This window comes from Pantherophis guttatus, chromosome 1 (assembly GCF_059756535.1).
Source record: "Pantherophis guttatus breed Tessera chromosome 1, ASM5975653v1, whole genome shotgun sequence".
Taxonomy (NCBI): domain Eukaryota; kingdom Metazoa; phylum Chordata; class Lepidosauria; order Squamata; family Colubridae; genus Pantherophis; species Pantherophis guttatus.
The window spans coordinates 76547970-76570545 of NC_142063.1; the positions used below are offsets into that span (position 1 = coordinate 76547970).

General features: G+C 36.7%; 1 protein-coding gene across 9 annotated transcripts in view; it reads left to right on the plus strand.

Annotated features, from left to right (window-relative positions):
* The first annotated feature begins 3381 nt into the window (after window positions 1–3381).
* The window catches only part of AMBRA1 (autophagy and beclin 1 regulator 1), a 158465-nt gene continuing 139270 nt past the window's right edge, over window positions 3382–22576 (plus strand). The window contains exons 1-9 of one of the 9 annotated variants that reach the window (XM_087883231.1): window positions 3469–3655; window positions 4532–4626; window positions 10795–11031; window positions 11834–11892; window positions 12834–13017; window positions 13550–13722; window positions 14962–15028; window positions 15639–15785; window positions 16059–17137. In XM_087883231.1, coding sequence (XP_087739357.1) covers window positions 10897–11031; window positions 11834–11892; window positions 12834–13017; window positions 13550–13722; window positions 14962–15028; window positions 15639–15785; window positions 16059–17137 — 1844 coding nt within the window. In that variant the 5' untranslated portion in view covers window positions 3469–3655; window positions 4532–4626; window positions 10795–10896. Of the gene's footprint in view, window positions 3758–4531; window positions 4627–7834; window positions 7934–10794; window positions 11032–11833; window positions 11893–12833; window positions 13018–13549; window positions 13723–14961; window positions 15029–15638; window positions 17138–22576 lie in introns of all 9 variants that reach the window. The other 8 variants (XM_087883228.1, XM_060687584.2, XM_087883229.1 and 5 more) reach the window with 8 other exon arrangements.

Here is a 22576-nt window from a genome sequence, read left to right on the forward strand (position 1 = left end):
GATGGCTATTTGCAATTTATTGCTCACTATCACAATTATATAATTTATTTAGCTGCATAATTTAAACTGCATTTTACTTATCAACTATTTGTGTAAAATAACATTTGTGTTGAAGTATAAGAGTTCTCAAAAGATGTATCACTTCAAAATTCGTATTCTCTTATACTAGCATCTTGGCATCACACTCAAGAATGTAGGTCACATGGATTATATCAAGAAATATTTCATAACTTGCTTCTTCCTCCATGTGACACCTATGAGCAAATCTGAATACACCTTAAATGACTGTGATAATTACTAAAAATCTGTGTGAATTTATGTGGTTCTAAAAAAAGCAAATTCAGATCTAATCAGCATCTAATAATAATAATAATAATAATATTTTTTTAAGCACATAGAGAAATCTTACCTTATTTTGCATTGGCCAGATCTCACCTTGACTACTATATTCAGTTCTGGCAGTGCATTTTAATATAAAATTGGAGAAATTGGAAAGGTTCAGAGAAGCGCAACAAGAATGATCAGAGAATTAGAAATTAAATCCAATCTCTTGAATTTAAATGCAATTTTAAGAGTGGGAAACATTACCCAGAGACATGATTCAACCCTTAGACAGATATCTGTCACAGGTGCTTTAATTTAGATTCCTGACCTGCTTCCTAGACTATAAATGGCTCCTTTTAGTTCACTGATTCTGTAACTAACCTAGCAAATCCAGATCATGTAACCAACTATTAAACCCAAAGACTGTGATTAATTGGGCTAAGAATGCAGATGGTCCTAATTTAACAATTACTCATTCAGCAACTGAACTTGCAATTAATAGTTACAACTGATCCTCGAAGTTGTGGCTGTCAAAGTGTCCCTGTGCCGACTTGATTATACTCCGAACATTGAACAACCAGCCTGGATTTCTGACCATCACAGCATCCCATGGTCATGTGATTGTAATTTGTGATCTTCCCTGCCAAGTTCTCACAATCAAAGTCAATACAGATGCTGACAGGAAGCTGGAAGTACCGTAGCAATCATGTGAAGGCCTTGCTTATTGATCCAGATGGCTCTCGCTAAATGATGGTAACAGGACTGCTGCAATTGCCATTGCTAAATTGCCTGGATACATTATGCTTTATGTTGCATCTCTTAGTTACAAAAATTCCAGTCCCAATTATCTTTTTTGGGTGAGGACTACCTGTACTAAATCAAGTAACTTCTTTATTAAATCAATTTATATGGCTATCTACATTGTGAATGTGACTCAGGGCAACTACAATATGTTAAAATAATTAAAATAATATTGGCAAAAAATAAACAATGGTCCCTCAGGATAAATCCAAATAAAGCAATTAACAGAGACGATTTAACAAGCCATCTAACCTCCTGATCCCCAGGCCCTGGAACACACCCAGGTCTTCAATGCTTTACAAAATGTTAGTAGAGTCAAGGCCAATCGGATTTAAAGCTGTATGGAATTCCAAAGAACAGGTGCTATAACAAAAGATATCCTTCCAAGATCTCACATGATGACATCATTTTAACTGAAGGAACCTGAAGCATGCCCTTCCTGTCAGACCTAGTGAGATGAGTAGAGACAACAGGGGAGAAGTGGTCCCTCAAATAACAGAGTTCTATGCCATGGAGGACTTCATAGGTGACAACCAGCATCTTGAATTCTACATGGAGGTACACTGAGTTACTATACATTGTGGAGCAGAGGTGAAATTGTATTTTTCAGCTTGTTGCTAGATAAAAAATGTTGCTAAGAAATAAAAAAAACTTAGAAGATTACAACCGGACATTTGGATGGCACAGATACTTATGGTAGCATAAAGTTAAAATTAATGTGGATTTTAAAAATAATTTTAGGGTCATTGATGGTCTCTGGCTTCATGGTTTTCTTGCAGACCTTTCATTACCAAAATAGATATTATTAATGCTACCATAGTTCAATCCAGGACTACAAATATTCTCTTCTATTGAAAAATCATTTTATTAGATGTGCCATATTAAGAATATGGAGGAGATACTAAGTTTGTGTCAAACACTTATGAGGATCTCAGTACAATAAGCATTCCATAGAAGAAAAATGGCAGGCAATGACAAATGATTAACATACCAGGAATTATTGGAAAAATTACCCAGGGGAATATAAGATTAAATCAAGACAGCAACTGACGTTCCTGAAAATAAGTACGTGTATCTTTTTGTTATAAAAAGTAGCAAAATAAAACGCCTAAAAAATTTGAGATGCAAAGCACATAGTCATTTTGTCTATAAATTTTCAGTATGTTAGGGAAATAGAATATGATGAACATTAAATGATGAACGCGCTCTACATGGGGTTACCCTTGAAAAGTGTTAGGAGACTACAGTTGGTTCCAGAATGCAGCCGCGCGAGCTATTGTGGGTGCACCTAGATACATCCACATTACAGCAATTCTCTGCGAGCTGCACTGGCTCCCTATCGGTCTCCGGACGCAGTTCAAGGTGTTGGTTATTACCTTTAAAGCCCTACATGGCTCAGGGCCAGGTTATCTTCGAGACCGCCTTCTACCGCATAGCTCCCAGCGACCGGTAAGATCCCACAGAGCTGGTCTCCTCTGGATACCTACTGATGATGAAGTTATTAAGAAAATTATGGAATGTGCTGAAATGAATAAATTGACATTTGAAATTAGAGAATAGGAACATACACAATACTATTTGATATGGGCTTTGTTTTACCAATGGCTAGATAATAAAGCATGAAGTATGAAATATGAAATTAAGGTAATGATAAAATATATGAAATGTTTTCTTATGGGAATTAAGCCTTTGTTAAATAATTGTTAAATGAGAATAATAATATAAAGGGATATATAAAGTTGTCAAATAAGAGAAATTAAATAATTTGTAATTTTGGATATGGGATTATGCACAAAAGAATTTTAACCGATCAACACACTTTCTGTGATTGTATTGAATGATGGTGTTTTTATGTTTAAAAATTAAAAAAAAATTAAAAAAAAGAATATTCTATAATAAATAATTTTATTCTGCATTCTAATAAGATATTTTATTTACCAATTAAAATACATTTTAGTTTGATTTATTAATTAGCTAAATCCCCACACAGAAATCTTTTAAAAGACAGGTGGACACAGCCCCATAGCATAAGATAATTTTAAAATTACATGAATGAGTTTTCTTTTTAATCAGAAACTATGGATATGTCTTTTGAAAGATAGGGAGGAGGGAGAAAGAGAGAAAGAAAGAGGGAAACGCGTTGCAATAAGCATTGCTTATTGTTATCTTCTGGCTCCCCTCCACCTGAGGTTTGGCGAGGATCAAATGACATCAGGACTGAAAGATCTATATCTTGCAAATCCCGCTTTCCTCCTTTCCTTTCGAAGCCCACAGGATCTCCCTCCCGGAATCCCGCCCGTCAGCTCCGCTCTCTTTCCGACTCCTCCGTTCGATTGGCTCGGTGTTCGTTCGCGACGGCTCCAGACTCGACTGCGAGGGCGCTCGGCTAGGCGCACTGGCCTTGATAGTAACCCGGAGAGGCAACGACGAGAGAAAAGCTGCATTGGGAAGGAGAAGGCGGGGGAGATCGTCGCCGGATTTGGGTTGTTTTCCTCCCCCTGCTCCCCGAAATCAGATCCCGGCCAGTTCGGTAACCGTCGCTCCCCTCCCCAAGAAAAAAAAAAACACGTCCGGCCGTTTTTTGGGGGGGCGTTTGAGTGCGCCGCCGGGCCTTGGTCGCCGCCTGCCCCAGGTAGGCTCCGGGCCTAGAGATTCTGGGCCTGCTTCCCCTCCTCCTGGGAGAGGCCACAGTGGCGATTTTCGAGGGGAGGGTGGAGAGGGCCCAGGGGGCGCCGAGGGTCGAGTCTCCTGGGCTACGAGGCGTTAAGGCCTAGCCTGGCGTCTTAAGCCCTCCAGCCCGCCCACCTTGAGCACCCGTCCTTCGGTCGAGGAACCTGCCCTCGCATCCCCCCCCTCCCCTCTTCTCCTCGGGCAGACTTTCAGGAATATCGGTGCCACGAATTGGTGGGGGTGGGGGGGGACTCCGAGGGCCCAACCGCGGGTATTTTCGTGGCGGTCAGCCTCCCTCCGAGCGAGAGAGGCCTCTGTTTAAACAGCCAAAGCTGGCTGGCTTTGTTTTTTGAGGCATATTTTAATTCCCCCCCACCCCACCCCCACTCTGTGTTTTTTTTTTTTTTTGGTTTGTTTTTAGCAAATACACGTACGTAATCTTTCCTGCTTCCTTCTGTTCTTTTCCTTTTCCTGCTTCTCTGTTCCTCTTTGGAGGCAGAGATGGATGGGGTGGTTGTTTTGCTTTGGCTCCCGAAGAGGAGAGGAGTTTGACTTAATGCTTTGCTAGAAAAATTCTCACAGGCTTTTTCCCCCCCCTCTGTTCTCTTTTACCAAGAGGTGTGTTTTTTGGGTTTTATTTTTTTTAAAAAAAGTGGAGAGCAAATAGGTAACCCTGTGTGTGTTTATTTTAATGAGAAAGCACAGTGAGACATAACCTGTGTAATGACAATTGCAGGGTAGATCGACTGTTCGCCCTTTAAAGAAGGGTTGCTGCTCATTGTGAGACAATAAATGCAATCTCGCCCATCCCAATCTCCCCAACATCATATGGTAAGTTACAATTATAACCATGCAGCTTCTTTTATATAAAAGGAAACAATGTCCTTTTCTTTAATGTCTATATTCCTGCTGGAATGTATACAAAGGAAACTTTTTTAAAAATATGATCTTTTTGGAACCGATCTAAAATAAATTCTCCCTCCCAACCGTCGTTTTAATGATGTAATAATATGAGTTGCAAGGATCCCAGCACTACAACTCAGTTGCAAAAAAACAAAAACAAACCCTCAATGTGTTGCCAATAGAGAACTGTGTTATTTTCCTGTCAGCGTTTTTGCTTTTAATCACACCCGTAAATCTTAAGAAAAGCATAAGGGTATGCTAATACTAACCCTTAAGCAAAAAAGGTTTAATTCTTCTGCTTCAAGGTATTTTGCCTAATATTTATAAAATCCATGTACTTTGAAAGATTGTATAAATAAGCCCTGGGTTCGATCTAGTCTTTTCTTCTCCTGGATATTATATAATGTAACATAGCTTGGGAAATTCTGTGGTAGTGATAAAAAATACAGTTTTTAATATTTTAGATAGACCAATAAAGTACTTGCAAGTATATTTTTGAATACTCATTCCAGGTATCTTCTCTCAGCTTTGAATATATAAACAAAGCAGCTTAGGAGCTATGTGAGGAGCAGACCTTTTTCGTTGAACTCTTATCTAGTCTGGTATTTGGTACCAATATTAGGACATAATTCTAAATATTTTTATGTTTTGCAAATTTGATTTTAAGGGGTGATGCAGTGGCTCAGTGGTTTAAGATGCTGGGCTTGTTGGCTGGAAAGCTGACAGCCCAGGTTCGAGACCTGAGTGCTGCATGATGGGGTGAGCCCCTGTTCTTGCCCCAGCTCCTGCCAACCTAGCAGTTCGGAAGCAAGCAAATGTGAACAGTTAAATAGGTACCAGTTCAATGGGAAGCTAACAGTGCTCTGTAACGTCATGCTGGCCACATGGCCATGGAAACAGCTTTGAACAGCGCTGGTTCAATGGCCTCGAAACAGAGATGAGCACCATTGCTTATAGTCTGCAATGACTAGCAGAGTAAAATATTCAGGGATCCTTTACCTTTTTTTTAAAAAAAAAGTTTTTACACAGCAGAATAAAATATTCAGGGATCCTTTACCTTTAATTTTTTTTTTTTGATTTGGTGTATTTTATGTTTCTGTTAGCCCACTTCAGTTATTTTTTAAATCATCTTGAACAATCCCATATTCTCTTACAATTTTGGAAAAAACCCAAAGGTTTCATGGAACAGAATTCCCACAGAGACATAGAATACACCCAATCAAACTTGCAAAATATTCTTCCAGTGGCATGGCAGGGAAAAATTATATCCTAATATTGGTACCAACTACCAGACTGGATAGAGTTCTGTGAAAGAGGTTCTGTTCCACATTTGGCAAATAGAATTCAAAGTTGTTGTCAAACAACCTTGTGTTTGAATATTGCAGAGTTAGAAGAAGAATACTTGGAAAGAGCGTTCAAAAATAAACTTGCAAATACTTTACTGGCAATGTACAGTTTACTTTTATCTTCACTGAATTTCACTTTGTAATTAGCTCATATTTTTTAAAATTGAGATCATTTAAAGAACTTTTAGCTTATTGTCCCTAGTATTTAATTTAGGTTAGTTATATATCATCTTGAGATTTCATTAAGATATGGCCAGTTGCTTAATCCCATTTAAAAAAATATATAATTTTGTATACTGTTTTTATCTTATTTAAATATTGTTAGCTGCCCAGAATAATGTATTTGATCTTTTAGTAGTAATTTTAATAAATGTTATTAAAAAGATAAAAGTTAATACAAGCTAAAAAAAAAAAGAATAATAAAAAAATAAAAAGTGCAGTAAATAAAAAAATAGAAAATAGAAAACCAGGAAAAAATAATATAGTAAAGAAAAAGAAAAGAAAAATATAAAAAAATGATTCTGCCCTTCATCACAACAAGTATAAACAATTTTAGTAAAGTATCATCTTTAAAATACAATAAATGATCTCTTCCCATATCTTATTTATAAACAAATCCTTAAACCCTTGTCATTCAGTCCCAGTCAGCAAAAGCCTATTATGGGTTATGAGAGATAACATACCTATTTTAACTTTGATAAATTAAGTAAATTAATTTTATATTCTTTCATTTTTAACAATCTTGACTTTAATCCCTTCAAATAATGTCCTAAAACTTTATTTCTTTTCATTATTTCTCTTTCCCCTTCTCACAAAATTATTTAAAGTCTTAACCAGTCTCTTTTGTAAATCCAATATAGGAAAGTTATCCAGGTCACTCTTTGGATTTGTTATTTTTGTATACCTTTTAATTATTAAGACCGTTAGCCAGTTTCATTTGTGTATCCAGTGTAGCATTTTTTTCCATATCATTCTTGTAGCCTGTGATTTTTAAATCCACTCTCAGATCACTCAGTCGTGTCTGGTAAAACTTGTTCCTGTTATATAACTTCTTTTAAACACTAAGTTCTGGATCTATTGTTCAAAAATATTTGTCAATACGTTCAATGTTAAAATATTTTGCTCTATTCTGTATTAGTAAGTCTAATTTAAATGTTCTCATTTAATTGTAGTCTTTAGTGCCTTCTGGTTCCCTGTAGTGTGCAACCTTCAAAATCACCATCCTATCATTTTTTTAAGGAATTCAAAATAAAAATATTTTCTGATGGGAAGGATTCATTATAATTTATTCCAAAATCGTACTTCAAATTTATCCGAATACTTAGTCCATTTATAACTTTCTAAAATCAAAGTTTTAATCACCCTTTTGCTGTTTATTCCAGATTTTTTTTTAAAAAAGTTCTTAAATTTGTATTTAAAACTTCTTTCACTAACAATTGACAAAAACTCACCAGGTGCTAATGGTTCCAAAGGTTCCAAATAGCTGAAAAGCAATTAATAAGCAGTGATTATAAAAGGAAGTATGTGAACCTAATGCCCATAAAGGTGTTGATTATGATTTGAGCAAAAATGACTTTTCCTCATTTCAAGAGCTCTAAATCTACTGGGGACCACGGTCTTGTGGTCTTGCAGTCTTCTTCAGAGAAGCGATTTATGGAGCACTTGTAGGCGATCTCAGGTCTTCACTTTGTAGAGGCATTACAAAGAGCCAATCGACTTCCTGGCTCTTCATTCCACTGCAGTGGTCAGTTCTGCTTTTTAATGTATTCCATTTGCCATTTCTTCCCCAGAAGCCAGAATCATGTATTTGAGATGGATGGCCATATAAATTGAATGAATTGAATTGAAAAGTTTAAAAAAAAGATAAAGCCAAGATTATATTAATTGCTGTAAGTGATGGCATTGTGCAGTACTGTAGTCAGAATCAGAAGATTAATATTTTAGAACTAAAACATGCATAAATTATTGTTAAATGATGGAATTGAGAAGTTTAGTTTGCAGAAATGTGTATATAGGCTATTGATCAATGCATTATACCTATGCCAGATCTATTGCAAGAGGAAGGAATAGGCAAATGAATAACGAATCAATTTTAATAAAGTGATAAAACCTCTGTACGTTCTATAATATGAACTTTGGAAGATAAGAGTTTGAAAAAGTATGTTTTTTTTTAAAGTTAGCAGCCCTTCTGAAGAAATTACACCTGATTTTAGTGGGATATACTTCTAAATAAACATAGATACAGGTGATCTTTATGGCCACAATTGACCAAAATTTCTATTGCTAAGCAAGACAGTGGTTAAGGGAGATTTGCCCCAATTTACAACCTTTTTTGCCACAGTTGTTAAGCGAATCACCACAGTTAGATGAATCATGTGGTCGTTAAGTCTGGCTTCCTCCATTGACTTTGCTTGTCAGAAGCCAGCTGGGAAGATTACAGATGGTGATCATGTGACTCTAGGACAGTGCAACTGTCATAAATACATGTCAGTTTTCGATCATTTGATCATGTGAATTGAAAATGTGAAAAATGGTCCTAAGTCACTTTTTTTAATGCCACTGTAACTTTCAACAGTCGCTAAGCAAATGGTTGTAAGGCAAGGCTTATCTTTATGATTTAATGTTGTTCTATGACACTCTAGATATGTACTAAAAAGACTTTCTATGAATGCAAAGCATCCACATAGAGTATGGAAAAGTGAGATATCAGACTTGAGATTCAGGATACTCAATGTATTGGTTGAATTGTCAGCACTTAAATGTAATTGCTTTTAAGAGAGGACTGTTTTCCAGAGATGATAGCCTCTTAGACTACGTATCTTTCAATATTTTAATCTTTGAAATATGTTCTGTAGTTAGGTATCTTATGTAATATATATTTTTCCTAGTATCTGTGTATTGGAATGTTCTTCCTGATTGGGAAAGTTTTATTTGTTTGTCTTCCTTAGTTTGTTCCAACAGAAGCTATTAATAAGAAACTTGTTTACGAAAATGCCTTATGACTGATTTCTCATTTGTCACATTTTAGTGTTATGAAGTATAGTAAAAAAAGCTTAATTTTTATATGTGTCTGTTTTAGATTATTTTGTTTATCATTCAGAAATGCATTAATTTCAGCTTTACTTAGAGGAGGAAGAGACTATTAATTCCTAATGCCATTTTCTGTAACCAAAGGTTTTCTGTGAGCCTGATCTATGATGAAAAAGTTATATGCTGGACCAGAATGTTGACGGTGTTTTTCAACAGTAGGAATATTTAGCCACAACTTGCAATTTTTAGTTAAAGATTTAACCATGTTTATATTCAGTTGATAAATTAAGAGAGGACTTAACCATACCCATATTTGGCTAAGAACTCCTCCAAGACATGCCAAATATTTATTTCAAGTGCTTTTAAGTTGAAGTTGTTTACTGATATAGAAATTAAATTAACAACCCTATCCTTTGAAATATATATGATTTATACCACACCTTTATATTTGTATGAGCACTTAAAGTGACAGCAATTAAAAAATAAAACACTAAACATTAAGTTGATTATACAACCTTTGTACAATTACTAGAATTCTGTGTTATGGGTTTAGGGACCTTGGATAAAATTTATTTAGGATATAGAATCTGTAAAAATAAAAGTTTGAGAGTTTTTAATTTATCAGAGAATAGTGTAAATTCTGCAGAAGGTTCTTTTAAGAACTCTTATCAAGTTCGTTTAACAAAGAAAATTTCTCTTGTGGCTAATTAAAAATACTGTCCTTCATAACCGGCTGATGTCTAGATCAGCAGTTTGAGTCCTCAGTGAGATTAAGACGGTAATAAGAACTCTCCAGTTTCCTTTTGGTTGTTTATAGAAATCAATATGATTATTTTTTTCTGTAAGCTTTCATAATCAAAGATTACATTTTACTTCCACTTGTTATGTGGCATCTGTTATATCACCTGTTTCTGTAGGCAAAACCTACAAGAAAATTCTGTGAATGAATAATTGACCTTTTATAGAAACAGGAAGCATTATTACAATAGAGGACTACATTTTTTATGTGTTTGGCTACATTGCTTATTGAGAGAGATAATTTTGAGGATAAACTCTAAATTTATCTGATTTCATTCTAGATAATACAAAATTATCATGAAATAAATATTAGATAAAAATCAGGGATTTGATTTGTTATATATTTCCAATCTAACAATATGCTCCAGCACATCCAAATGTACTTACTTTATGTATTTATATCCTGCCTTTATTATTTTTTCAAATAACTCAAGGCGGCCAACATATCCTACATGGCTTCCTCCTCCTATTTTCTCACAGCAACCCAGTGAGTTGCTATGGGTTGGACAGAAAGAGTGTGACTAGCCCAAAGTCATGCTGGCTTTCATGGCTAAGGTGGAACTAGAACTCACAGTCTCTTGGTTTCTAGCCTGGTGCTTAAACTGCTAGCCCATACTTGGATGGAATTTGTATATACTTGGCTGAAACAAAAATGCTTGAATTCTTCTGTACATTGTTATTTTCAGTCTCCTGTGTAGTGGGCTTAGAATGGAAATGAGAACCTGGGTTTCATCATTTTGCAATTTGAAATGTGTTTCTTCAACAGGCAGTACATTTAAATTGTCCTTTCGTATAAAGTTGATAAAGAAATCTTAAGGTGATGAGCAGTGTTAACTGTTAAATGAATGATAAACTGTATGTATTTGTACTGACCCTAGGAAACTTTTGTCTTAGGCCCTGTTTTGAAATATCTCTTATCTAGATTTCCATGAAGATAGCCTTGCGAGATGTGGATGGCCCTTCTGTAGATCCTTGGCACTTGAGATTGAGTGTCTGTCAGTGACTCATTTTCTGCACTAAAATCATGAAGGTTGTACCAGAAAAGAATGCTGTGCGAATCCTTTGGGGCCGAGAACGGGGAACACAAGCTTTGGGAGCACAGCGTCTTTTGCAGGAGTTGGTGGAAGACAAAACCCGTTGGATGAAATGGGAAGGCAAGGTAAGACAAGCCATGTAGCACATATTGATTCATCTAATGTAATATTGTCCACAATGATTGGCAGGAATTCTAAAGGGTTTTTAATATTTTCCTGCTTTACATGAAGGCATGTCAATGAAGATTCTCAGTCATCCAGATAGAGTTGTCTGGAAATTGAGTCATGGCAACTGGACTTCTTTTCTTCTTGGTTTGAAACGTTTTGTTGCTTATCCAAGTAGCTTCTTCAGTTTGAGCAAATTGGTTAGGGGAACCCCTTATATAGGGACGTTTTGGATTGACACATCCTTAATTATATAAAGAAACTAGTTTTCAGTGAGCTGTGGACTATGAGTGTTTTGCCTGTAGATAGTTCAATGTACTATACTTGCAGAATTAATAGATTTGGATTAATTGATATCATATACGTGCTGGTTTTAAAGCCTTTATGAAATGATATAACACAGAGTTCCCCAATGTTTCCGGCTTTGCATACCGGCGGGAAGGGAGGAGTGGATGGTTCCATGCAAGCAGCTGGCAACAAGCACATACACGCAGCTCCATTTGCATGAGTGGTGTGCACAATTGCCTAGCGCTCACTTAAATTGAGCATGCACGCGTACTTGCTGACTGTTTCTTCAGCCCGGTTACAAACCTGTCAAAGTCCACTAGTGGGCCATGGCCCACAGATTGGGAACTCCTGATATAACATGGAAGTTTTAAGAACATGTCTCATTTTCCCAATGTTGATTTTGTAAAGAAAAATGATAGTACATATAGAAAGTACTTTGAGCTTAGAAACTGTTCTGTACTTTTTAATTTTCAGAAAGTTGAGTTACCGGATAGTCCACGCTCCACTTTTCTGCTAGCATTCAGTCCAGACAGGTAACATTTATTTGTTTTTTATTATGTTCAAAATATGTTTTGTTTTGGAAAAGATACATTTGGCAAAGTAATCAGACTTTTCCAGACTTTGAACATTTGAAGTGTACTATGCCTTTCCACCAAAGAAATAACATTTAGGGTGACTAAAGTGAAGAATGAAATGCTAAAATACTATAACCCTATTAACATATTCATAAAATAAGAAGTTCAGTATCCAAAATGGTCATTATGCTTGCCTAAATTTTGAAAAGTTGACTTACTATTAGAACTACAATTGAGCACTTATGTTGCTAAGTGAGACATTTGTTAAGTGAGTTATGCCCCATTTTACAACTTTTCTTGCTACAGTTAAGTGAATCATTGCAGAGGTTAAATTAGTAACATGGTTGTTAAGTGAATGTGGCTTCTCCATCGACTTTGCTTGTCAGAGGTCACAAAAGGGGATCACATGACTCAGAGACACTGCAACTCTCATAAGTATGAAACAGTTTGCCAAGCATTTGAATTTTCATCATGTGACCACAGGAATGCTGCAATGGTTGCACGAATGAAAAATGGTCATAAATCAGTTTTTTTCAGCGCTGTTGTAACTTTGAACTGTCACAAAATGAACTGTTGTAAGTTGAGAACTACCTGTACTACCTTTGAAAAATTCTACAATTCCAGTTTTTGAATAATCCTCCACATTTAAATTAAAAAGTAGGTTAGTTTATTATTGCCTTTCCCAAGTTGAGCTCTCAAGAAGCATTGGACCATAATCCCATCTTATATTTTCAAGTCAACATGACCGTTATTGTGTACATTGAAGTGATGAGAGCTCTGGTTTAAGGTTTTTGGGGGTGTCAAGTTGGGGAAGACTAATTTGGTTGGAGTTATTGCTGTGGTGTTTCTCCTGCTCCCCTCCTCAGTTAACTGCTTGCGGTGTCTTTTTTCCTCCCCAGGACTCTCATGGCATCAACTCATGTGAACCATAATATTTACATCACAGAGGTGAAAACAGGCAAGTGTGTTCACTCGCTAGTTGGACATCGACGCACACCGTGGTGTGTAACTTTTCATCCCACTATCCCAGGGCTTATTGCTTCAGGGTGCCTCGATGGAGAAGTTAGAATCTGGGATTTGCATGTAAGTTCTTTCTAACGCACATTTATTTTTCCTTTTATGCATGGATGATTTGGTCATGGGGGAAGGTACTGCTTTAAGAGTACATCCCTTTCCACTCTAAATCTGTAAAGAAACATCAGGGGATTCTGGATTGGTTTTATATATTAAAAAAGTCTTCCCATAAAACTCTGTGGCATGAACAGGTATTTTTCATGATTATTTTTCCTTCGTGCAGAAGAGCTGAAGTGTTTGTGTCGACTCAAATGATCTTTTTCTCATTTCCCTGGAATGTGTGATAATTCCTAGGTAACTTCTACAGACAATATATTGCAATGTGCTTGTGGTAAATGAGGTAAAGAATCCTAGTTTCACTATGCAGGATGGGGGCCTGTGTGATTAAAAAAAAAAATGAAGGGATATGTGCTGATCCTTATTATTCAATTCTAGATCTAGCTAAAGGTGAGAATAGAAACATGTTTCGGACAGGTTACTTTCTTTTTGACTTTTCTTTGTTTCAAAACCATTGTGTGACTCTACACTGACTTGCTCTCAGGGTGGAAGTGAGAGCTGGTTTACAGATAGCAACAATGCCATTGCATCCTTGGCTTTTCATCCAACGGCTCAACTTCTGCTAATTGCAACAGCCAATGAGATTCACTTCTGGGACTGGAGTCGCCGGGAGCCTTTTGCAGTTGTGAAAACAGCTAGTGAAATGGAGCGAGTCCGGTGAGTAATCCTGGGAGTGTATCTAGATAACAAGGAAGTAGAGGAGTAACTGTTGTTAGGAGAAATCCTCAGATAAAAACACTTGAGGTATATTTATAGATCAAAAATGAGAATGAGTAATTGACAAACTGGATGTACTATGGGAGATTGCTATATTGGCTTCGGTGTTAATTTGTTATTAGCACATGTTGATGTTTGTAGTTTGGAAATTATCAATTTCCAAACTACATATGATGTACATAACTTATTCTGAGTTTTCCAAAGGAAGAGTGTATTCAGAAGTGGGGGTTAGTACTCCAATTTGAGGTTAAGCAATAGTTCTATTCAAATTCATAGCTGCAACCGCCTACTGTTATATTTCTTTATCTGAAATAAAGTGAGACTCTGAGACAGTATTGCTTATCTAGATCAGAGATGTGTGCCATTTTTAATGAGTTTCAACTCACCTATCCTGTTACACTTCTTTAACAACTATAGCCTTTCACAAGTAGTGCAGCAAAGTAGTTGGGCAATAATATGTGATATGTTGAGTGACATAGCAAAAACTGAGGCATATAAAATTTACTGGTGGGCATGAATATTTATTAAATGAAAATATTAAACTATAAAAAGGCAGTTACTGTAGTGATTAATATTACTCTGGATATTTTGTTAGCCAGAGGCATCAAAAGCCCAACTATCTGGCTGATAGGATCAAATGGCAACGTAAGTCTTGGTGAACCTGAAAACTAAAGACTTCTTGAAACTGTTCTGCAAAGATTGTGCTTACCTAGGTGTTTGAAAGGAGACAAATAAATGAATGAAATAGATTGTTCTTTTGGAGGCTGTCCTTTAGGTTAAGCTAATAAAACGCGGAAAATAATAGGTAATCCCAATAACAATCCTACAATTACCCAATGCATAAAAGATATAAATGCATCGTGTTGAATTAAATTAACTAACATTAACTTTTGAAATGATAATTTACTTTAAACAACTTTAAACAAAAAATTGTAAATTAGAAGCATCGCTGAAATATAGGGTTTTTGTGTGTGTGTGTGTGTGCACAGCTGACTCTGAAACGATAACTGAAAATATTATTTATAGAAGTATTGCTGCTTAGAGAGTTAGATGCAATCTGATTTCCAAAACCAGGCACTTTTTTTCTTTCAAAAACTAGAAATGTGGCAAGTTTATTAGAACTTGTAGATATTGGCTTGAACAGCTTGAGTTAAAATTAAATCTTCCTTTCTATTTCAGACTAGTACGATTTGATCCCCTTGGGCATTATTTACTCACAGCTATTGTTAACCCTTCCAACCAGCAGGTAATTGTTTGGTGAATCATTTGGAAGATATTAAATATTCTCTCTGCGAAGCTTGAGGTTTTGGATGTAGCAGGAAGATGCTTCATAATATAGTTCTCTGTGTTATTAATTTAGTACATGTATTACTGTATGTATGTTATTTTTTTAACAGACTGGTCTGGAATAGCATGACCCAGAATCATTAAAGCTCTAGGTTGTAATCTGAAAGCATTTGAATGGGTGACTATTGGATAATCCATTTTAGTCTTTGGTACAGAATGGGAGGACCCAATAAAAGACAATCTTATACATAACTAATGGATGAAATGTATGGCTGAGCTAATAGGAATATTTCCATTACCATATTACAATGTTTGTTGGCTTTCTTTGTGCTGATTGTTTTTTGAGCCATATTAGCTGCATTGCTCTCTTTGAAAGAACTGTACTATATCTTTGTGGGAATTTACAGCATTATTACATGGAATTTTCTGAATCTAATCTGACCATTCTAATAAAAGGTCGTTAGTAATTCTATCCAACTCAAGAAAAGCATTTTCTGCTTTATCTTTCTAACTGTCTGAGGGGTCCCCTCCCTTATGAGTTGATTGATTGTGCGCACTTTATTCTGCAGAATGATGAAGAGGTGGAAATACCTGTCGATAGTACAGAAATGCCACATTATCGTCAACGTTCCATTCTCCAATCTCAACCAGTGAGACGCACACCACTCCTTCATAATTTCCTGCATATGCTGTCATCACGCTCTTCTGGTATCCAGGTGGGAGAGCAAAACGCCATGCAAGACTCTGCTACTCCCTCCCCTCCTCCTCCGCCTCCTCCTCCCCCACCACCTCCACCTCCTCCTCCTCCACCTCCTCCTCCTCCTCCTCCACCACCTCCAGCTAGTGAAACCTCTAGAGCATCTGCCTATAATGGCCTCAGTGAGCCTGTCAATTACCCCTCAGTAAAATGTTGCCAGCATCTGGGGGTTTTGTGCCTTTGCAGGCGATGTTCTAGTGCAAGACTTCCATCTTCTCTCTTCCCATCCCAGGACAACGCCCCTTCCACATCCTCTGGGTCCACTGGCACTTCCTTTTCTTCTGTGCAAATGGAACCTTACCAACCCCAGGAGCAGGCATCTTCAGCACAGCAGGAGCAGGGACTCCTTAATCGACCATCTGCTTTCAGCACTGTTCAGAGCAGTACTGCTGGCAACACCCTGCGCAACTTTAGCCTGGGCCCCACTCGTAGATCCCTTACTGGGTCTTTGTCAGGCCATCCGTCCAGGATCCACCCAAGACAGATGGTCTCAGGGTTGGAGAGTTCTGAGTGGACTCGAACAGTGTTGAATTTGGGCCCTCGCTCTGAGTTGGAAGGTATGCCTCCTCCTAGAACCAGTGCCTCTTCAGTGAGTTTGTTGTCGGTGCTGAGACAGCAGGAAGGAAGTTCCCAATCCTCTGTATATACTTCAGCTACAGAAGGAAGGGGTTTCCCAGCTCCTGAAGCTGAAGCAGACAGCACCAGTAGTACTGGCCCAAGCAATCCAGCCAGCCTTCGCAATGAGCTTCAATGTGACTTGAGGCGGTTCTTCTTGGAATATGATAGGCTTCAAGAACTAGATCAGGGGATAAGTGGTGAACCTAGTCAGTCACATCAGGCCCAGGAAATGCTTAATAACAACATTGAGCCTGATAGGCCTGGTCCTTCTCATCAACAGACCCCACATAGCAGTGAAAACAATTCCAATTTGTCACGGGGGCATCTGAATCGCTGTCGCGCCTGTCACAACCTGCTGACTTTTAACAATGACACACTTCGCTGGGAAAGAAGCACACCCAGCTATGCACCAGGGCAGTCCCAAAGCACATTTGAGGGGGTGCCATCCAGCAGTAGCCAGCTACCACCACCTGAGAGAATGGAAAGCCGAACTTCTCCCTCTAGCAGGCTGCCCCTGAGAAGATCATCTAATCCTCAAGAGGAAAGGACTGTGAGAGGGGTCTTTAATCAAGAGACGGGGCACTGGGAAAGAATTTACAGCCAATCTGCTTCAAATAGACCTGAGAATGTATCACAGGACGCCTTAAACCAGGAAATGCCTGAGGAAATTTCAGAGGAGGATTCACTCAGGAGGTAAGAGTGCTAGATTTTTCTAGCTAGATTCCATCTTGATTTGTCTTTGAAGCCCCACCAAGTCTGACCTATTCTAAGTGTTCTAATATAAAAGTGAAAATGCTCTAATCAAAAAAGCTAATTGCAAAAATAATTTGGTATTTACATTATGGACTATTTTTAAAGGAGGATTTTTAAAGGCTTTGAAATGTAAGAAATTAAAATGGTGCAAGGAAAAAGAAAGATGAAACTTTCTAGAAGAAAGTGATTTTTCTATTCAAATCTTAAGTTGTTGAGAGACTTTGCTTGGATCAGCTATTTTTTACAATAATTCCCATGTTCTTCTGTTACGTGATAATTATTTTAATTGTAGATTTAGCAGTAGAGTTGAGAAAATAGTTGAACTACTACAAGTTTGATCATATTTAAAGGAAGAATAATAGCTATCTTGATATCTTCTGTACTAATGAAAAATATTGCTTTTGCTTTCCTTTTTCTGTGGAATTGGGCACTACATTTAATATTTTATACTTGCACTTTCAATATTGATAATAAAATAACCAGATACTCTAAAATTCACATCTCAGTAATTATCTACTCTGCTTCTGTAATTTTTTGGCTAATAGTGAAATGAGATTTTTTTTTTACCCTAAATTTTTCTAATGTTAATGTCCGGTGATCTGGAAGTGTTTGCTTTGTGTATCAAGGCTGAAAAATAATCACAGTTCTATTTTTTACATCTAAATCTACATGACCTACTGAGGGGGTATATGAAGAAAACCAGTAGAATTTAATCAGATTATTGAATAATTACATGTTATAGGATTTTATAATATGTATGATAAATAATTCATTGTGTTATGTTACTTCAGGGGTCCCCAAACGAGGCAGCTTTAAGACTTGTGGACTTCAACTCCCAGAATTGTCCAGCCAGCTATGTTGGGAATTCTGGGAGTTGAAGTCCATAAGTCTTAAAGCTGCCAAGTTTGAAGACCTATGAGTTACATGGTCCACCTTAAGGGAGAAAATGATCACAATCTTCTTAAATAGGGAGAGAGGGAAGTTTTCAAGTTCTTCAGGACTTCATTTAATTCTTGATATTATTTAACAACAATAGAAAACTTCTAAGCAAGCTCATTAAAGTAACAAGCTTAAAAGTCTCTCAATCTGTTTATTTTACAAAGCTACTAAGATGAGGCAGTGGAAACATTTAATTAGCCTGCTGGCCAGCTAGAAAAGTAAAACTGCGGATTTTGTCTACATGGAAGTGGCCAACCCCTGTGGTAGTGAGTTGTTAATCTTTCTTGGGCTTGACCTTCTTTGCCAGATGCTGCATTCTCCCTAAATCAGCGGTTTGCAACCTGGGGGTCGTGACCCCTTTGGGGGTCGAACGGCCATTTCACAGGGGTCGCCAAAGCCCTCTCTCGCCCTCCCCCATGCCTTCACTCACCCTCACTCTCTGCTCTGTTGGATCGCTGGCCGTTCGCTTACCCCGCCCACTCCCAATCTATTACTGCCTCCTGAGTCCCAGCTGATGGCTAGAGGGAAAAAAAACTGTTTAAATTCTTGCCGCGGGGCTTCAAAGGGCCGCCCTATAGCTAGTGGTGCAGCCGAACCGTTTGTTAAATTGCTGGCTTGCCCCGCCCCTCCGCACCACTATTTATTGCCAATAAATAGTGGTGGGCGAGGGGCGGGCGAGCCAGCAATTTAACAAATGGTTTGGTGTTTTTTTGTAATTTTATTGGCCCGTGGAGCTTCAGCATAGGCTAATTAGCCCTTGATTAGATCGGCTCCCGACTCTCAGCTGATTTGCTCTCAGCTGTTTTGCTTAGGGCTCTGCTGCTTGCTGGAGAGATTTTTTTCCCCCTAGCTCTGCTGAAACACGAAACTGAAAGTAAAGGCTTTGCTGTTGCTGCAACGTTGGAAAATTAGGCAGGCAGATTTCTTTTCTTTTCCCTCACCAAAAAAGGTAGGTGCAAACAATGGAAAATTTAGGGAAAAAGAGGAGAGTTCAAGATTTTAAAACACAAAAGAAAAAAAGCTCTATTTAACTAGGGAATTGTAATAATTGAGATACTATTGTATATTGTGTTGAAAGCAGAAATGGTTAAGTTGTGATTTGGAGGAATATATGGGGGAAATTATTTGGTTTATTATTATTGGTAAATATAATTAATTGATTTGTAAGAAATTGGATTGCATGGAAATAATTGGAATATTCATGTTCATATTGATTAATATACAAAAAAGGTAGTTATATAACTAATTGATTTATATTAAAATGTTGAATTTATATTAAACAACTGTAATATTACATAATTAACCAATGTGAGGATGGATATAAAAATAGATGACAATGGGAAGGGGTATAATATAGAATAGAAGGGAAAAATTGAATTTGATTAAGATTAGAGATGAGGATGAAGGGTAATATTGGTTTTTTTACAAAAATAGATGAGGAATAAATATGGCAAAAAGGAAATACAGAAATTGTAAATTTAATTGAAATGACTAAACACTGTTTAAATTTGTGAACCGGCCAAATACTCTGTTCAAAGAAAATAGATTGTATGTTTGTATGTGTGTTTCTAATTATTGTTATTTATTCATATTTGTTCTCTTTTATTCTTTAAAGTTTAACAATTCATTCTTTATTTTAATATCTTTATATTTGTTTGGGGTTGGCTTTCTTCCCTTTCATCTTTTTTATTGTACAGCAATCTTTCTCCTCAAACCTACCACCTCTCTCTTTTCTTTCCTTTTTACTTTCTCTTCTTCCCCCTCTTCTTCTCCTCCCTACTTCCTCTTCCTTTCTCCTTCTCCTCCTCTCTTCCTCCCTCTCTTACCCTCACTTCTACTCTAATTTCCCTTCCCTTCCTTCATCCCTCTCTATTGCTGTATCCTTTTATGCATATGGACTACTCAGAGGGCTGAAAAAGTTATTTCTGACTGGTCCTCACACTTTTGACCAGTCCTCGAACTTACAACTGTCCTGACATTTTATGTTTTTGCCCTATCTTGTCACCATGGTGAAGAGAAGCAGTTGTGAAATGAGTTGTTAAGAATGCTACAATGGGCATAAATGATGACCAGTCATAAGTGCGAAGACCGGTCAAAAGTGCAAGGACCTGTCAGAAATCACTTTTTTCAGCCCTCTGGGTAGTCCTTTTGTGCACATGGACTACTCAGAGGGCTGAAAAAGTTATTTTTGACTGGTCCTCGCACTTTTGACCAGATCTCGAATTTACGACTATCCTCACATTTTACGTTTTTTGCTCTATCTTATCACTATGGTGAAGAGAAGCAGTTGTGAAATGAGTGACATGGTTGTTAAGAATGCTGCACGGGCATAAATGTGAGGATGGTCATAAGTGTGAGGACCAGTCAAAAGTGCGAGGACCTGTCAGAAATGACTTTTTTCAGCCCTCTGAGTAGTCCCTATACACATAGCCATGGCCACCCGGTCACATGACCAGCTAACCACGCCCACCCAGTCACATGACCTCCAAGCCATGCCCACAAAATAAGCCACACCCACAGAACCGGTAGTAAAAAAATTTAGAACCCACCCCTAGTTGGGGGTCACCACAACATGAGGAACTGTATTAAAGGGTCGCGGCATTAAGAAGGTTGAGAACACTGCCCTAAATGATCGTCTTTTTAAAGTTTCAGATACCCTTTTATGAAATGTTTCTTACAATGATATTAATCAAATTAGGTTCATACGTCTACAATAATATACTCTTCCTGGCTGTATCCTACAGTCTGGCTGTAGTATCCATGTTGTGGTAACTTCCAATTTACAATATAGAGGCAATAGGTTGTATGTTCTATTGAAGTACATCTTGAATATTGAGATATACCATGGATTTCTAGTAGGAAGAATAAAGTATCCTGCCATCTGTTATTATATACAAAGGCAACTCTGCATACTTTATAAGATATTAACTTGGTAATATTTATTGGGGAAATAAAACAGCTGGCAGGAAAGAGTATTCAACCTTTAAGATTTATTTTATTTTATAATACATCATTTTCCAGAATTACTGTACTTTATAACATTCTGCCAAATATGAAAAAGATATCTGACCTTATTTCATTTCTAGCAGTTTTTATTTATTTCAGCAATCGGCCCTAGAGCAATATACTAGCACTGAAGCATCTTATACTAGTGTTTTTTAAAGTGTAATGGTCACAATAAATTTAATATTTGTCTTCCGTTGATATTCCCACTGTTGCTATCATTTGTATTGCTTACATTTTACATTCATTTCATCATGCAATCTTTTAATGTGTGCGGTTTCTGAATCATAACTTAGCCTCAACAGATGCTGTTTTTAAAAATCAGTCAAATTTCTTAAGTATTCACTTATTTTTGTAATTCCTTTTAGATATGATGCTTATTTGAAAATATTAAAATAATTGAAGTGATTTTTAACTATTCCAGAGAGTCTTGAAAGCTTTCATCTTTGTTTTAATAAAAATTAAATCATGTAGGATATACAATTTCTATTTATCTTTTTTTTACTTCACCTTAATGAAAATAATTAATGTTAAAGCAAGGAGTGATATGTTTGGACTTATTTTTTCTGTTTTTATCCCATACATTTAGTGTGCTATTTATAATTAATGATCTCTTACAGATAGTACATTTCTGTTTTATTCCAAGTTATTTATGCAAATCTTCTAGGAATCCTGCTCTTTCAGGAGAAGTAATGTATCCATAAGTGATACAATCCGGTGTTTAATCCAAGTTAGACAGCTATATGGTAGTATAGTTTAATGTGTTGCTAATACATTTTGTTCTTTATTAATTGCAAATATCTTTAAGCCCTGGCCTTTTATTTGACCAGATAAAATAAATTAATTGTCTCTGCCACTCACTTTATAGTTTGTTTTCAATTCTTATTGGGCTCATTTGAAATAAATTAATTCTTGATAAAATATTTATTATTGGTATTCCTGCTATATTTTCCTTCACTATCTTTAAAACCAATAAAAATAAAAAGTGGCAGGACAAGATTGTATATTCTTTTCATTATAATACATTATTGTAATAAATTCCATTTACCATTATCATAGCTTCTTCTTCTTTAGAAATGCCCTTTATTTATATAAAAAAATTCAAACTATGGTCCACCTTCCTCAAAGTCATATTTGTTAAGAGCTATTTATTTATTTATTTATTTATTTATTTATTTATTTATTTATTTATTTATTTATTTATTGGTTCGATTTATATGCTGCCCTTCTCTGGAGACTCAGGGCGGCTTACAATGCGTTAAGCAATAGCCTTCGTACTTTTGTATATACCTGCTTAGTAGGGCTTTCGGGGCCCCCTAAGCGGTGTTCTTTTTTATACAAAGTCTGCTTATTGCCCCCACAAACCAGGTCCTCATTTTACCTATCTTGAAAGGATGGAAGGTTGAGTCAACCTTGAGCCTGGTGAGATTTGAACTT